This window comes from Moschus berezovskii, chromosome 4 (assembly GCF_049115385.1).
Source record: "Moschus berezovskii isolate FMDL1 chromosome 4, NW_MosBer_1.0, whole genome shotgun sequence".
NCBI classification, from domain to species: domain Eukaryota; kingdom Metazoa; phylum Chordata; class Mammalia; order Artiodactyla; family Moschidae; genus Moschus; species Moschus berezovskii.
In genome coordinates, this window is record NC_142463.1 from 124,058,535 (window position 1) to 124,075,981 (window position 17,447).

Consider the following 17,447-nt stretch of genomic DNA (forward strand, 5'->3'; position numbering starts at 1 on the left):
CAGAGGTCTCCTGAAAATGTGAGACTGAGAGGTGGAGAGGAAGAGAGAAGACAGAGGGGGAGGCACTCGCGCCTGCAACACCAAGGAGCAGGCACTGCCTGGACAGTCTCTGAGGGGCGGGAGGAGGGGAGTGGGCAGCCTTTCACGGTCAGGGCGGGTCCGCATTCTCCGCCCAGGAACGCCGGGAACACCAGGTATGCGGCCCATGCAGTTTCTTTTCAAATGAGGAGAGACAGGGGTAGAGATGCACATAAAAGGAGTAAACAGAAAAGAGGGGAGATAAAAAGAAGGAGAGAACCACCGTGACCTTTAGGGCACGCGAAAAGAAAGAAGAGATTTAAAGGAGGGAGAGGTTGCGGACTGACACCGAGCAAAGCCCCGGGCCCTGGAGGAACTTCACGGGAAAGAGGGGCCGGACGACTGTGCCAGCCCCATGTTTGGGCAGATGAATGGAGTCGTGGCTGCCTCGCCTGAGTCCTGCCCCGGGAGGGGACAGTATCTGTTTAGATTTGTGTCTAAATTTAAACCCTGATCGCCGGCCTCCTTCCCCGGCTCCCCGCCCTCCCCGCCTCCTCTCTGTCCCCTCCGTCCCTCCTCCCCCTCCTAGTTCCCTCGCGCGGGGCTGGGCGGCCGCACTCGGTCCTGCAGCAGCGAGCCGCGCGCGGCCGCGCACTGCGCTGTGCCCGCCGGAGCCGGACCCGGTCCAGGCGGCAGCGGAGCGCTGAGCGCGGCTCGAGAGCCCGGGACGGAGCGAGCGCGCCGGCGGCGCCGAGTCGGCACCTGAAGGACATGGAGGTAAAGGATCCCGCGGCGCGCGAGCTGGGTCCGAGCAGCGAGCTCCGCAGGCTAGCCCCGGCCTTTCCGAGGGGAGCCCTCCCGGCAGGCAGGGGGTCGGCCGGGAAGACCTCAGGCAGAGGGGAGGGGCCTTTCTAGAGGTTCAGCTATTTTGCTTAGGGACTTAAATGCTTCAGAAAAAAAAAAAAAAGGTGCAAATGGACTAATGTGTGAGCAAAACCTCTTTATAAATCAGAAGCCGCTGGATCTGCAGAGATGAATATTGGAAGAGAAACAGAGCTGTTACCCTGAAGCACAGCTAGTCTATGGGCTTCACTTTTGAACTTTTAAAAGTCCAGTTGCCCTCTTGCTTCTCAAGTCCCACTTTTGTCTGTCACATCTTTCAGAACTTTCTGGAAAGCTCCCCTCATGGGCAAAGGGCACTATTTCTGATCAAACTTGAGAGTTTCCTGTATGTCCCTGCATGCATTGGGGTGTGCTGGCTACATATCTGTGGGGGGCTCCAGGGTGAGGCCCACCACTGCTCTGCCTGGGGTTTTCCTGGGACAGTTCCAGCCAGTGGGATGCAGGAACCACCCTCCAGTGGAGGAGTGGCTGGTGTATTCCCCTCCTCCCTGCCTTTTCCATATTTTGAGGCTCCCATAGATTTTCCCCTTGAAATAGACCTGACATTTAGCCCTAAGCCTATTTTAGCTAGATTTAGGCTTGCTTTTAAAAAGAAGAAAAGCAAAGGTGATTCCCGTTTTCAAAAGCTGAACTGCTGCTCCCAGTGCTGTCGCCAGCACTCTCCAGATTCACAGTTCTGCTAACTCTTCCCCGTTGCTGCTCTACACCAGAACTCAGGTTGGCTCTTCTAAGCAACCCTCACTGCCTGCAAAGCGCCGGGACTTCTCTGTGTGGGCAATAGGTCTGTCCTGGGCAGTTGCAGTCAAGTGTCCAGCTCTATCAACTGTCTGCAGGGATCACCTTCAGAGAGTCTTTATACAGTGTGGGGGCCCGTGGGATCCACCAGCGGCTAAGATGCACCCTCTGGAAACATCTGTAAACTGGGGAAACTCCGGACAGATTAGGGTTGGGAAAGGGTGAGAGGGAAACCCAGCAGTGGGTGTTCAGTCTACTCAAAGATAGCCGAAAGCAACAAGATCTTTTCTGGCTGCAGCTTCAGAACCAAGAAGGGAGATGGCTCTGGGAATGCCCATACGAACAAGAAGGTTCCTGAAGAAGTTGCTTTAAGAGTTGGTTTCCTCTTCTGACAGTACAGGGTGCCTCAGGCCTTAGCTAGAGGTGCAGTGTAATTTAGGACCTGTTTAATCTCTTGCAGAAATGGATGGGAGATAAGAGCAAAGCAAGTCTTAGGCTTAGAAGCAAATTGCTTCTAAGGGCCAAATTTGTTCTCAGAAGACGCAGAGGAATCCTTCCTAAGGTGCTTTCTTCTTCAGTTGAGGAAGGAACAGTGTGTGGCAGAGGCCCTGAAACTTGCCTGAGCAACTTCCTGTGTGGAAGTGAAAAGAGAGGGGGCTGAAAAGAGAAGTGAGTGGTGAAAAGAGAAGATCCTCCAGTCCATAAACGGACGTGCAGTCGTTAATAGGGGATTCTGCCAAGACAAGGGCACTGGGGCCAGTCAGGAAGCGCGTCAGTTCACACTGAGTCTGTACAGGGCATGGATTTGCTGGTTGGCAGTGACCGCGTTTGAAGTTCTCTTGTCAAAATGCCTGAAAAAAGCACCCCAACAGCTAACACTGGTAAAGGAAGTAAAGAGGAAACCAAGGGGCTGGAGAAGTGACATTTCTTAGCCAGGAAGTAAACTTTTTCATGGTGGGACATGATATGCAGGAGTGGGATTTGGGAATTTCTGAAAAATCTCAGAGTAAAACTCTTTTGAGAGGTGAAACTCACTTTTGAGAAACGCCACTATATTTGATGAGAAACGGAGTGACACTACTTCCCAGTACCAGTAATTTATACCAGGCCAGTAAGACTTACTCAACATTCATTCTCTAGAACCCATTTAACTTTTGGAAGTCTTTGGGGAATCTCTTTTTTTTTAAGTTACTTTACTGTTATCAACAATATCAATCATTATTTCAGCCCTCTTTAAGCCCTCTGGAATAAACAAGAAAAGATACCTTTTAAAAGTTCACAATCCAATAGGGAAAAAAGACTAATCTTGTCATGTGCATAGTTTTCAAATGCATAAGTGCCTTAAGGTATGGCATTTGCAGACCCTAAATTCTATAGTGTTTCAGTATTTCTTACATTTCTGTGTAAGACTCAAAAGAAGTCTTCAAAGAAAGGTGGGTGGTGAGGAGGAGAAGCCATAAGAAATGGCTGCATGGAGAACACGCCAGCTTTGTGCAGAAAGTAAGCCAGTTGGCTGGAAAGGAAGATGAAGAAGCAGAGAGAGAAAAAAAAGTGAAAGTAATAAGATAAAAACCACAGGGCCTCTGAGTATAGTGGATGCTGCCCAAGTAGGTGAGTAGGAGCTGGAATTCAAGCCATATGGAAGAAAGGGTTAGTTTACTTTGTAAAAAGTCTCCTTGCCTAGCTGTACCCCAAAGGGATGCCTTTTTCTGATTCAGACAGAGGCTAGCCGCAGCCCTCAAAGCCATATAGTGGATGGCCCTGGGTTCTGCTGCTTGGACAGTAAGAAATTCTGAGTGGTGTTGAGTAAGATGGCATCCGCCTTATGGCAGGGATGATATGGCAGAAATGCAAGCGTATAGACTGAACAAGGGGGCCAGACTCAAGAGCCACTCTGAGTCCAGGCATATTCTGACTTTGAAAGAACGAGAATGAAAACAACAGAAGAATAAAGACCGTGTGTTAGATAAGAAACCGGAAATGACTTCTGGGTTTGGGCTCGTCAGGGTGCCCAGGTGAGTAGGGTTCTCTGAGATGCCAAGGAGAGTGGCAGTACAGCTTTTACACTTCTGTAATAAGCCTTTTGTATGCAGCAACTCTCTTACTGGTCTTTAGGTCTCCAGAAGTTTGCACAGTGCCTAGATCATCATATAATTTCTTGAGACGAGCTTGTTTGATAAATGAATTAACAGAAACAGGAACTCTTCCCCTCTCAATCTGCAGCTCAGATATCTCCACCTCGGGAAGCCTGTACAGATGCCCTCAGACTCTACAGCACATTCAGGGCACTTTTTTCAAGCTGAATTAGAGTACTGGACAGACCTGTAACTCTCTGCTTACCTGGTTCTCTCCCTGGAAACTTCCTCAAGGACAGGGGCCACATATATCTAGTGCCTGATGGCACTCAAATGCTTGTTGAATGAATAAATAAATAGTTGAAGATGGGAGAAAATCAGTTTAAAAACATCAACAACACGGTTTAGATATGTTGGTTTAGGTTGTTCTAACCAGGAATGTCCAGCCTACCATGAGGGTACAGGCCTCTCGTGATGAAAATATGATTCTTCTCTAGAAGACATGATAGGTGAAGTTACTTTGGATAGGAACTCAGAATGGAGAAGTGTATAGTAGAGAAAGAGCTGGAGACTTTGTACATCAAAATCAAACCAGTACTCTTCAGTTCAGTTCAGTTCAGCTCATTTCAGTTGCTCAGTCGTGTCCGACTCTTTGCGACCCTATGAACCGCAGCACGCCAGGCCTCCCTGTCCATCACCAACCCCTGGAGCCCACCAAACCCATGTCCATTGAGTCGGTGATGCCATCCAACCATCTCATCCTCTGCTGTCCTCTTCTCCTCCTGCCCTCAGTCTTTCCCAGCATCAGAGTCTTTTCAAATGAGTCAGCTCTTCACATCAGGTGGCCACAGTATTGGAGTTTCAGCTTCAGCATCGGTCCTTCCAATGAAAACCCAGGATTGATCTCCTTTAGGATGGACTGGTTGGATCTCCTTGCAGTCCAAGGGACTCTCAAGAGTCTTCTCCAACACCAGTACTCTTAGTTGCTTAAATAGATGTTGTAGGTTCTACCGGATAACCTGAGAGTATTTTAAAAGGTTTAATTTTGCCACTGAACATGTAATGAATTTCCAATTTAGATGGAGACAGTTAATGAGCCCTTTTCTCTGAGGTAACTCCACAGTGCTTTCCAGATAGTGTCATTCATCCATTTATTCAGTATTTATGGAGCTTTTATTATGTACTGGATCTTGTGTGATGAATGGTAAATATTCTCAGGCTATCTTGTCATCCTCACAGGTTATCAGTATTACTAATGACAGGGGTGTGTGTATGTGTATATACTGGTACATATATCCATTTTGTAACCTACTTTTTCCAATGATATCTTTTTACTTCATTAATTGGGGTGGGGGGGATGTTGTGCCAGGTAGCTTGGAGTCCTAACCATGGGACCACCAGGGAATTCCCGCACTTCATTAAATATCTGCTGCCACAGTTTCACCAACAGCCGTTGCTGGTTTTGGCCCACCCTCTCACTGAGCCATATGTTGGCCACTGACTGATGGGCCATATTAAGGGATTGCTTGGCCTTTGGAAGCTGGAATTTGGCTCAGTGGACTTGCAGGCCTGCCCAAGTACCCCCCCCCCCACATTCCTGTCTGGCTCCCACTCTGTAGGACCCTCAAAGTACCACTGGCTTCCACTTAATAGACACTTCCATTCCCAGGACCACAATGACAGGGAAAGTTCCAGCAGGCAGACTGGAAGGGCCCAGGCACTGTCACAGGAGGGGGTGAGCATACATTCCCGGAGCAGAGTCAGGTTTCAGAGCCCAGTCCACAGCGTGGCTGCTGACAGCCAGGGGAGCCAGAAGCTGGCAAGTGCGGTTCCGTGGGAAATCTGAACACTGGAAGCTCAGCAGCCCGGTAATCTTATTAGGGCCTCAAGAGAACGTTTTGGTTCCAGAGAAATCTGAAGGCAAATCTGCCATCCTAAAGTAATAGTTTTAGGTTTGCAGGATCAGCTTGACCACCTCGACTCATTTCATTAGACTCTAAACATCTCAGGGCTCTGGGTGGAATGAAACGATCTCTAACTGCCATATAGTGAAGGAGGAAACAAGACACAGAGACTGGGGCTGCCGAGGGAATTAGGTACCACTGAACCTCTGGAAAGCTTGCAGTTTTTCTCTCAGCCTAAACCTTAAGAGGTAGAATGGTCAGTTTCATCACAAAATAAATATCCTCCTCATTTTGGCCTTCAGAGTCAAGTAGATGTTTTTAATCACTCTGTGCAGAAGATATAATGAAACTGCTAAATCAGTACTAAGGCTTGGTCACCAGCGTCAGTATTATTGCTCTAGGGATGCAGAGAAGCTCATGTACCCAGTGGATCTACCTGAGTCAGACACTGCCCTTATACCCTGATCTTTTGCGGATTGAGCTCTCCATCTTTGCCTTTTGGGTTTCCTGAATATCTATCTCCCGGGAATTGTGGGGGAAATGACTGCTGAGCTTATGAGATTCATCTTGCATGAGTCAAATCTTATCTTGAGGGAATGGGCCTCTGCAGTTGGGGCCCAGGACGTCTCTAGGAGAGGGGAGATGGGCTTTCAGGGCCTGTACATCTATAATGAGCCTCCTGAGATGCCATCGGAGCGCATACTCAATGTGAAGTGTTGGGGCCCCCAGGCTGGAAGCACTGAGAAGTTCTAGACAATGGAGCTGGACATTCTCTTCAGCCGAGATGTCCCTAGCCCTTGATTTTGAACGTGCTTGCAGTGTATCAGAGCTGCCTTCCTGGCCTTGGGATAGCAATCACGACTCTTCCCTAAGCTAGATCTTCAATAATCGATAATTCATAGCATGCAACACACTAGTTCTTTAATTAGGTCCAGCAGACATACACTGAGGCCCCACTGTGGCCAGGCCGTGGAGACAGGAAGAGGAATGTCTTACCCTGCTGGTCTCTGAACAGCTCTGGTCCAAGAGTGGGGCCAGCACCTGTAGGCATGTGCAGAACAGGGGTTTGAGGTCACGTGGGCAGAGGAAAGGCATCATGCCCAGCCTAGGATTCATCCCGTGAGAGATGGTTTCCACGTGGAGCCTGGAGGGATGGGTAGGAGTTGACCCAGTGCAGAAAGTGGGGAAGTGCCTTCCAGTTAGAGGGAATGACAAGCAAAGCACTGATGCTAGAAACAACATCGTGTGAGTTACACGCAGTCCATTTCTGGAGAATCAATCGAGATAAAGGTGTTTGAAGTTGGGGAGCTAGATGTAGAGAAATAAAAGTTACAGTTCCTGCCATGAAAGGACCTCTGTTCTATTTGGGGAAACAAAATATACACATTTGACACAACGTAAAAAAAGTACAAGATTGAAGATAAGTTCTCAGGTATGTGGGAATTCAAAGTCAGCGTCTCTAATGGGAGCTAGAGAAAACTTGCTTCCTCTACTGGGGATTTCCCCTACAAGTGGGGGAGGGGTGGGGAGGGGTGGGGGGGGCTCTTCCCAGGCTCCCTGGCAGCCCCGAGGGTGCACAGCTAACAGGGGATTTCAGCCCAGCGATTAGCATACTCAGCCCAGGGCCTGCACCTAAAAGCTCGGAGGAGGAAATCCAATTTGAAATAGACCCCAGGCCCCAAGGAAATGCCTGTGGTCCAGCTCAACCAAAGCCGCCCCCGCAGCCCTCTTGCCTTGTCTGACAGAAGGAGGACTTTGGGAATTAACCACATTCACACAAAAGTAATCTCCTCTTTCAGTTCACACCTCCACCTGCAGCCCCACTCCTACAATTCCTCGCACTGTGTTCACACAGCCTGTACCTGCTCCAAAAAGCCACCGTTTCTCCTCTTTGTCCAAAGACAGCACAGGCACAAGCCAAGGGGGGCCCAGGAGCAGCAGCCAGCCACGTGCCTCAGCGCAGGCTGGGTCCGGCAAAACAGTGCAACAGAAACAAGACGCCAAGACTTGTGACTGCTATTACACAACCCAAGCACCCACACCAGAGGTCACTGAGAATTTACATCTCACAACGTGCCATAGAGGGCTTCTGGCTTCCTTGGGGCCTCACCCGTAGACCCTCCCCCGTGATAATTTATTCCAAACACTTGAGTAAAATGGACAGTTCTCCTACCTTGATGGGGCCACCCCACCCCCACCTCCATGTCTGAAATACATTCCCAAGCTTCAGATTTGTGGCCTATCTTACTTTCGAGATATGTTTTGATGGATAGTGTGAAATCCATTTCTCAGCATCCATACTGATAATTCAGTCCTGAATATTCATTGGAAGGACTGATGCTGAAGCTGAAACTCCAATACTTTGGCCCCTGATGCAAAGAGCTGACTTATTGGAAAAGACCTTGATGCTGGTAAAGATTGAAGGCAGGAGGAGAAGGGGACGACAGAGGATGAGATGGTTGGATGGCATCACCGACTCGATGGACATGAGTTTGAGCAAGCTCCAGGAGTTGGTGATACACAGGGAAGCCTGATATGCTGCAATCCGTGGGGTCACAAAGAGTCGGATACGACTCAGTGACTGAATTGAACTGATACTGATGTCAGTGTAGGAGAAACCTGAAGCTTGCTGTCATGGTAATCCACTTGTTGAACACCTTCCATATGCAGATGTTTTATATAAGTTTATCTTTTTATCTTCATAAAGTCCTAGTCCGTCTGTTTTCTAGATGAGGATGCTGAGGATTCAATATGATTAAATTATATGCCCAAGGTCTGGAAGGTGATTACCAGAAGTGCCAACATTTGAACCCACCCTACTCGGTGGGATCCTGTGGCCCGTTTTCTTCCTCCTATAGTAGAGAGGCTCTGGCTGCCCACACAGTGCCCATAGCATGTGCTGACAGGGAGACCACATACCCCTTGACCTGGCCACTTCTCCTTCAGCTCAAGGCCACCGGGGAGGCCAGCAGCTCAAGGCTTGGGGCTTCTAAGGTCTGATACAGAGTTACTCCGAGTCCTCATCTGCACATCTGACAGGCTTCTGAAAGGCTCCACTTGTGTTTCTGAATGAAACCAGTGCCAACATCTATGGCAAAAAGGAAGTTTAAATAAAAATTCATTTTTATGGCTCAGAGTTTTGAGAGCAAGAAGGAATATTAGCAGTTTCTTTCATTCCCTTCATTCTAAACATGAGGAGGGATTCCCTGATGGGCCAGTGATTAGGACTCCTTGCTTTCACTGCTGAGGGGCTGGGATCAAGTCCTGGTTCTGGTTGGGGAGCTAAGATCCCACAAAATGTATGGCATGACCCAAAAATGAGGAAACTGGTCACACTTAAAGTCAGTTAGTGGCAAAGTCAGAACTAAGATGAAGATCTTCTAGCTCCCAGCCCAGGAACCTCCCTTCTACAGGGCATATGTGATCCATGTGTCTAAATAAGTTGATAATTACTTTATCGCCTCCGCATGTCTGTGTATAGTCTTCTTGAGGCTTTCTAAGTCCACACCGGTAGTGCTTGGTTTCTAGGTTTTCTCTGGCAAGCTCCATTACGGGGGGATGGTAGGGATGCTTCACTGTCCGAAGCACCAAGTACCGGGAGATCTTAAACTAAGTCTGCGAGGGCGCTGCCCCACTCGGGAGAGTTCTCCAGCAGTCCTCCAGCCTTCCTTTCTATGATGCCCTCAAAAGGTATTCTGGAGGAGTCTTTGGCCCCTGCTGCCTAGTCATTCCTGAATCCCCTCACAAAAGCCTAAATTGAAGTACTTGGGAGGACAAGAACAAGGCTGATTCCAAGCCCATGTGGAATGAATGGAAGACTCAGAGGGACGCTAGTACTCTGGGTTACTGTCTAAAGCCAGGGGAGTTGGCAGATGTGTGAGTTGCTAGGACTGCCACAACACATGACCACAAATGCGGTCTCAGAAATCTATTCTCTCACAGTTCTGAAGGCGATATCTGAAACCAAGTTGTCACAGGAGACCCTAGGGGAGAATCCATTGCACACCTTCTAGAACTTCTGGTGGTTGCCAGCTTTCTTGGCTATGGTCACTGTAATATTTGCCTCATGTTCCCTTTACCTTCTACTCTGTGAGTCTCTTCTTAAGGATGTGTATCGTTGGATTTAGGACCCACACTGATAAACCAGGATGATTTCCTCATCTCAGAATCCTTAACTACATCTGCAAAGATCCTTTTACTAAATAATGTAATATTTACAGGTCCCAGAGATTGGGAAGTGATCATATTTTGAGGAGGGGGCACCATTCAGCTCATGACAGTAGTCAGCCTGCTGTTCATTGTAAGGGTGGGAGGCTTCAGGCTGGTAGGTCAATCCTTGATTATTGTTCAGCTCTGCTGTGACACTCCTCCCCGTGCTGTCCTGGGGGTGGATAGTGGTGGTGTAGTCACTAGGTCATGTCCAACTCTTATGACCCCATGGACTGTAGCCCACCAGTCTCCTCTGTCCAGGGCATTTCCCAGGCAAGCATACTGGAGTGGGTTGCCATGAACAGCCAACTCATTGATTCTTGTTGTGAGACTAATTTCCTGCCTCTGGGGTAGCCCACACACATATATATACTGTATTGGCATGACAGCCAGAGCCCTCTCTGCTCAGAGCCACAGTCCGGCGAGGGCCGGGGCTCCTCTTCACGGGGCCACGAGGGTCTGCAGGGCCGGGGCTCCTCTCCACTGGGGCCGTGAGGGTCTGCAGGGCCAGGCCTCCCCTCCATGGGGCCGTGAGGGCCATCTCTGTCTGCTCTGGTCCCTTTCCCATGGGATAACTATGGTGTCAGCAGGTTGAGAAGAGCTACTTAAGATTATCTGGGATCATCTCTACCTTCAGAGAGGATTGTGTCTAGCAAGATTATAGAATTACATTTTACATGATCTCATTTGATATTTGGTTATCAAATACCTTATTCATGCGTGTATTCTTCCATTGATTCATTTAAGCTTCCCTGGTGGCTCAGTGGTAAAGAATCTGCCTGCCAGTTTTGGAAACACAGAGAATAGATTTGCGGACACTGGGGGTGGGCAGGGGACGGGAGAGGAGAGGGTGGGATGAATGAAGAGAATAATATAGAAACATATGCACTACCTTATGTAAAATAGATAGTTTGCTGTATGACTCAAACTGGGGCTCTGTGACAACCTGGAAAAGGGGGATGCGGTGGGAGGTGAGAGGGAGGGGACACATGTACACCTGTGGCTGATTCATCTTAATATACGGCAGAGACCAACACAATGTTGTAAAGCTGTTATCCGTCCATTAAAAATAAGTAGAATTTTTTAAAAGATCCAGCGTAGCCAAAAATAAATAAATAAAATTAAAAATAAAATGAGCTAAAATAAATTACTTAAAGTGTTAAAAAAAAAAGAATCCACCTGCCCATGAAGGAGATACAAATTTGATCGCTGGGTCAGGAAGGTCCTGTGGAGAAGGAAATGGCAACCAACTCCAGTATTCTTGCCTGGGAAATCCCATGAATGGAGGAGCCTGGAGGGCTACAGTCCATGGAGTTACAAAAGAGTTGGACACGACTTAGCAACTAAACAACACAACTGAGCAGTTACCAGATGAGAGTTTATAAGACACAGCACCTGCTCTCAAGATCTGCACAGTCTGGGGTGAAATAAAAGCCATGATTACAGAACAGTGTGATTGGCCCTGCAAAGGCAGTGGGAAACTGTCTGACTGGCCTAGTGAGGACAGGTGACTATAGCGTCCAGGCAGCTAGTGTCACTAGAAGACAGTTCCATTGTCTGAGTGGCTGAGAAGAATGAAAGCTGGTCCTCACTCTGTGGGGTGATGCCTGGGGGCTCTGCTCAACTTTACTGTTGTCCTGGAACCCTGGTTGACAGAGCAGCTACCATAAAGCACAGTGTCAGTTGTCACGCAGATGGGGGAAGGGTTCGGAGGACTTGTCCTGGCCATGACTCTGGCCTGAAAGGATTGGAACTAGCCACATTCAACTCAACCCCAGGGAGGAGGAAGTGCAGTCCTCCCACATGCCTCAAGTGATGAGAGAGCTTGACATGATTCGTGAACATCATTCAGGTCCTGGTGAAATCTTAGAAGACTTCACAGAGCAGATGACCTTTGAGCTAGTCTGGAAGTTAGACTGTTTTGTCTTTCAGGTTGACGAAGATGTGAAGGCTGAGGAAGAAAGCGTTAATCTGTGCTCACTCAGGGCTCACGCGAGACTTGCACTACTCTTGCGGTCAGAGATGTTCTTCCTGATTAAAACAAAAGCTGCTTTGCAAGCATAAAAAAAACGTTTGTAGTGATTTTAGTTGTTCTTCATGCTCTGAGTATGATTAAGAGGGGCAGGGAGATTTGAAAGAGAAGTCAGGAGGTGAATATATGCCCTGTTTCTGTGGGTAAACATATTTTATAGCCCAACTCTCACATCCATACATGACTACCAGAAAAAGCATAGCTTTGATTAGACAGACTTTGTTGGCCAAGTAATGTCTCTGTTTTTAATATGCTGTCTAGGTTGGTCATAACTTTTCTTCCAAGGAGTAAGTATCTTTCAATTTCATGGCTTCAGTCACCATCTGCAGTGATTTTCGAGCCCCCCAAAATAAAGTCTCTCACTGTTTCCGCTGTTTCCCCATCTATTTGCCATGAAGTGACAGGACTGGATGCCATGATCTTAGTTTTCTAAATGTTGATTTTCAAGCCAACTTTTTCATTCTCCTCTTTCACTTTCATCAAGAGGCTCTTTAGTTCTTCTTCGCTTTCTGCCATAACAGTGGTGTCATCTGCATATCTGAGGTTATTGATATTTCTCCCAGCAATCTTGATTCCAGCTTGTGCTTCTTCCAGCCCAGCGTTTCTCATGATGTACTCTGCATATAAGTTAAATAAGCAGGGTGACAATATACAACCTTGATGTACTCCTTTTCCTATTTGGAACCAGTCTGTTGTTCCCTGTCCAGTTCTAACTGTCACTTCCTGACCTGCATACAGGTGTCTCAAGAGGCAGGTCAGGTGGTCTGATATTCCCATCTCTTTAAGAATTTTCCAGAGTTTCTTGTGATCCACACAGTCAACGGCTTTCACATAGTCAACAAAGCAGAAATAGATGTTTTTTCTGGAACTCTCTTGCTTTTCTGATGACCCAACAAATGTTGGCAATTTTATCTCTGGTTCCTCTGCCTTTTCTAAATCAAGCTTGAACATCTGGAAGTTCACGGTTCATATACTGTTGAAGCCTGGTTTGGAGAATTTTGGACATTCCTTTACTAGCGTGTGAGATGAGTACAATTGTGTGGTAGTTTGAGCATTCTTTGGCATTGCCTTTCTTTGGGATTGGAATGAAGACTGACCTTTTCCAGTCCTGTGGCCACTGCTGAGTTTTCCAAATTTGCTGGCCTATTGAGTGCAGCACTTTCACAGGATCATCTTTTAGGATTTGAAATAGCTCAACTGGAATTCCATCATATCCACTAGCTTTGTTAGTAGTGATGCTTCCTAAGGCCCACTTGACTTCATATTCCAGGATGTCTGGCTCTAGGTGAGTGTGAGTGATCATACCATCGTGATTATCTTGGTCGTGAAGATCTTTTTTGTACAGTTCTTCTGTGTATTCTTGCCACCTCTTCTTAATATCTTATGCTTCTGTTAGGTCCATACCATTTCTGTCCTTTTGTGTCCATCTTTGCATGAAATGTTCCCTTGGTATCTCTAATTTTCTTGAACAAATCTCTAGTCTTTCTTATTCTATTGTTTTCCTCTATTTCTTTGCACTGATCACTGAGGAAAGCTTTCTTTTCTCTCGTTGTTATTCTTTGGAACTCTGCATTCAAATGGGTATATCTTTCCTTTTCTCTTTTGCTTTTTGCATCTCTTCTTTTCTCAGTTATTTGTAGGGCCTCCTTAGACAGCCATTTTTCTTTTCTGCATTTCTTTTTCTTGGGGATGGTCTTGATCCCTGTTTCCTGTCCAGTGTCATGAACCTCTGTCCATAGTTTTTCAGGCACTCTGTCTATCAGATCTGATCCCTTGAATCTATTTTTCACTTCCACCATATAATCGTAAGGGATTTGATTTAGCTCATACCTGAATGGTCTAGTGGTTTTCCCTACTTTCTTCAATTTAAGTCTGAATTTGAAGCTAAAACTCCAATACTTTGGCCACCTGATGTGAAGAACTGACTCATTTGAAAAGACCCTGATGCTGGGAAAGATTGAAGGCAGGAGGAGAAGGGGACGACAGAGGGTGAGATGGTTGGATGGCATCACTGACTCAATGAACATCAGATTGAATAATCTCCAGGAGTTGGGGATGGACAGGGAGGCCTGGTATGCTGCAGTCCATGGGGTCACAAAGAGTCAGACACGACTGAGCAACTGAACTGAACTGAACTGATACCTGAATGCTCTAGTGGTTTTCCCAACTTCCTTCAATTTAAGTCTGAATTTGGCAATAAGAAGTTCATGATCTGAGCCACAGTCAGCTTCCAGTCTTGTTTTTGCCAACTGTATAGAGCTTCTCCACCTTTGGCTACAAAGAATATAGTCAATCTCATTTCGGTATTGACCATCTGGTGATATCCACGTGTAGAGTCTTCTCTTGTTGGAAGAGGGTGTTTGCTATAACAAGTTTGTTCTCTTGGCAAAACTCTAATAGCCTTTGTTCTGCTTCATTCTGTGCTCCAAGGTCAAATTTGCCTGTTACTCCAGATGTTTCTTGACTTCCTACTTTTGCATTCCAGTACCCTATAATGAAAGGACATCTTTTTTGGGTGTTAGTTCTAAAAGGTCTTGTAAGTCTTCATAGAACTATTCAACTTCAGCTTCTTCAGCATTTCTGATCGGGGCATAGACTTGGATTACCGTGATACTGAATGGTTTGCCTTGGAAACGAACAGACATCATTCTGTCGTTTTTGAGATTGCATCCAAGTACTGCATTTCAGAGTCTTTTGTTGACCATGATGGCTACTCCATTTCTTCTAAGGGATTTCTGCCCACAGTAGATATAATGGTCATCTGAGTTAAATTCACCCGTTCCAGTCCATTTTAGTTTAGACTGGATTGTTATGAGACGTAAGTGAGTTAATGCCATCATACCTCAGTATACACAGGAAATTGTTCCAGGAGCTCCCCCCCTCAGATTCTGTGGATGCTCAAGTCCATATATAAAACGGCATAGTTGTTACTATTCAGCCCTGTCAGCTGTGTCTAACTCTTTGTAACTATGCACATCCTCCTGTACACTTCAAATCATCTCTAGATTACTTATAATAGTTAATACAATGTAAAAGCTGTGTGAATAGTTGCTGACACTTGGCAAGTTCAAATTTTGCTCTTTGGAACTTTTTGAAGTTTTTTTTTCTGAATATTTTTGACCCACAGTTGGTTTAATCTAAGGATGCAGAACCTGTGGAATTGAAGGGCCACCTGTACTGTGTAAAGCATTTAGAACAGTGCCTGGCACATGTTTTATGGGCAATGATTGTCATTTGAATAAATAGCCGTTTTAAAAGAGATTGGCCTCTTTTGTTTTTGACTGTTACCCTGAATCGACACGCAGACCCCGAAGTTCTCCAGCCTGAGAGTGTGGGGGTGGAGGGGTGTCAGTGCCCACCGCACGCCACCTCTCCTGGCAGTGCACTCCAGACTCCTGTATGCAGTTGGTGTTTGGAAGCAGTGCTTCAACGGTGCCCACGTAAGTCCATTCCATGTCCTTAGGCATGGAATAACAAATCCAAGCTGCAGGCTCACAGGCACCAGGGCCTGCCAGAAGAAAGTATCATTAGCTCAATAAATGCATTTCAAAGAAAGGGAGACAGCAAGTGTATTCTATGTTTCACTCTCGTCTACCAGGTGAAATGAGGAGGCAGGAACAAGGAGGAAGACAGTCCAACTGAAGGACAGTTTCCCCTCCTCTTCCTCCTCCTTTCATTAGTCACCTCTTCCCTGACCGGTCCTCACCTTTCACCCCTGCATGAGGGGCTCTGCTAGGGAGCCGAACAGGGTGGGATGGCATGATTGCAAAGACACCTGCAGGGATTGGAGACTGAGAAGGTAACCACGCAGAGCCCTTCTCAGCTAACGTCAGTCTCAGCTGACATATGTCCTGAGCTTTCTGCTGGGCTGAAGGAATTGAGTGCCTTCATATACCAGCAAGGGCTTCCCTGGTGGCTTAGTGGTTAAGAGTTCACTTGCCAGTGTGGGAGACACAGTTTTGATCGCTGGATGGGAAAGATCTCCTGGAGAAGGAAATGGCAACCCATTCCAGTACTCTTGCCTGGGAAATCCTATGGACAGAGGGCCTGTGTGCAGGCCACAGTCCAAGGGATAGCAAAGAGTCAGACATGACTTAGCAAGTAAGCAACATATACCAACAAGGGTATTCTGATTTCTCAAATAGTCAAGGTTGCTCAACCTTCTCTGAATTCATCCTGCCAAAATAATTACTTGTATTACAAAGGATTTCTTTGTGGGTTTTTTTTTTTTTTTTTTTGGTAACATGGACTCAGAGCAGGTTGAATTACCTTACCTGTAGTGGAGCTTCAGTATACTTTGCATCCCAGGTCTTTCCCAAGGCGCATCTCCAGGGTCAGGCCACTGGGCTCTGTCATTGGCCCTGGCTCGTTAAACAGTTTTGTTAATGAATGACTTGAATGAAAAGTAGAAAGAAACCAGATGACCCACAGCTGGGATAGTTAATATGATACATGACATATTCAAGTTCAAAATGATTTATATAGGATGGGATGCCAGGCCAAAACCAACATAATGAAATTAAGCAGGGATGAACTTCAAGTCCTCTGCTTAGCTTTGGAATGTCAGGCACCAGGGTAGGACAGACCTGGCTTGGAAATACTGGTTTGTTTCGTCAATTCCACGTATATTTATCAGGACCACGGTGTGAAAGATGCTGTCTGAACCCTGAAAGGGAGTCTGATGTGAACATGATATCTCAAAATGCTGAAGGTTTGGTAGTGGTTGGGGGAAGTGATATGCATCTCTACATAAACACAAGGTACGCAGTATGAAGTGTCATGTAAGTGCCAAGACCTCATGGCTGGGAGGCTTTCTCAGAGACAGATCATGCTCAGCTGGTGGTTCTCCTGGAGAAGGCTTCAGGGGAGAACTTCACAGTGGGCACTGAAAACCAGGAAAATTCTCTCTCTTTTCTTTCTAAGCAGGTAGCTACGGTGAAGGAGAAGGAAGTAACGGTGGTGGTCAGCTAATGTGGCACATGGGGGAGTGGGGAGCTCTGCGTGACCTAAGTGACGAGTGGGCATATGTGTCCACACACGTGCCTGGGTTTGTACACGGGAGCGGGGAGAGGATGCAACCAGCCTGCGCACAGACCAGAAGGACAGTGTTGAGAGCGTGGGCTTTCTTCAGTGGCATTGAAGGTCTTTGGAAAGTGGGGACTCCTGGGATCACAGGAGCACTGGAGGTCTGTTCATCTGGCCCCAGGGTGTAGGATGAATGGATGGGAGGCTGGAGAGGCCAGAATACCTCATTGAGAGGCTAAAACGCCAGTGAGAGAGGGCCTTGAGATTGGAAAAGCAAAGAAATTGCAGAATAAACTGAAGGAAGGATTCAGAGTTGGCATTTGTTGGGAGGCTGCCATAGGGGTGGGGGTTAGACAGAAAGTGATCAGAGTGACCGCATTTTCAGGAAGAAGAATTGTGCTGGTTTGGGAAGGAGAGAGGCTGTGTTTCAGTTGATGTCTTGGCAGGACATTCCAAATTGGACATTCAGAACTGGCGCGTGGAAAGGCAGTCGGCTGAGACCGCTCAGCGGTCTGCACAGAAGTGGTCTCTGCAGCCGGCACAGTG

At 47.0% G+C, this 17,447-nt stretch overlaps 1 protein-coding gene across 2 annotated transcripts in view; it reads left to right on the forward strand.

Moving 5' to 3' along the window:
- The first annotated feature begins 271 nt into the window (after positions 1 to 271).
- Positions 272 to 17,447, forward strand: part of RCSD1 (RCSD domain containing 1) — a 72,524-nt gene continuing 55,348 nt past the window's right edge. Inside the window, exon 1 of one of the 2 annotated variants that reach the window (XM_088835998.1) lies at positions 272 to 795. In XM_088835998.1, the coding sequence (XP_088692124.1) occupies positions 790 to 795 (6 nt within the window). In that variant the 5' untranslated portion in view covers positions 272 to 789. The remainder of the gene's footprint in view (positions 796 to 17,447) is intronic. The other variant, XM_055401462.2, reaches the window with a different exon arrangement.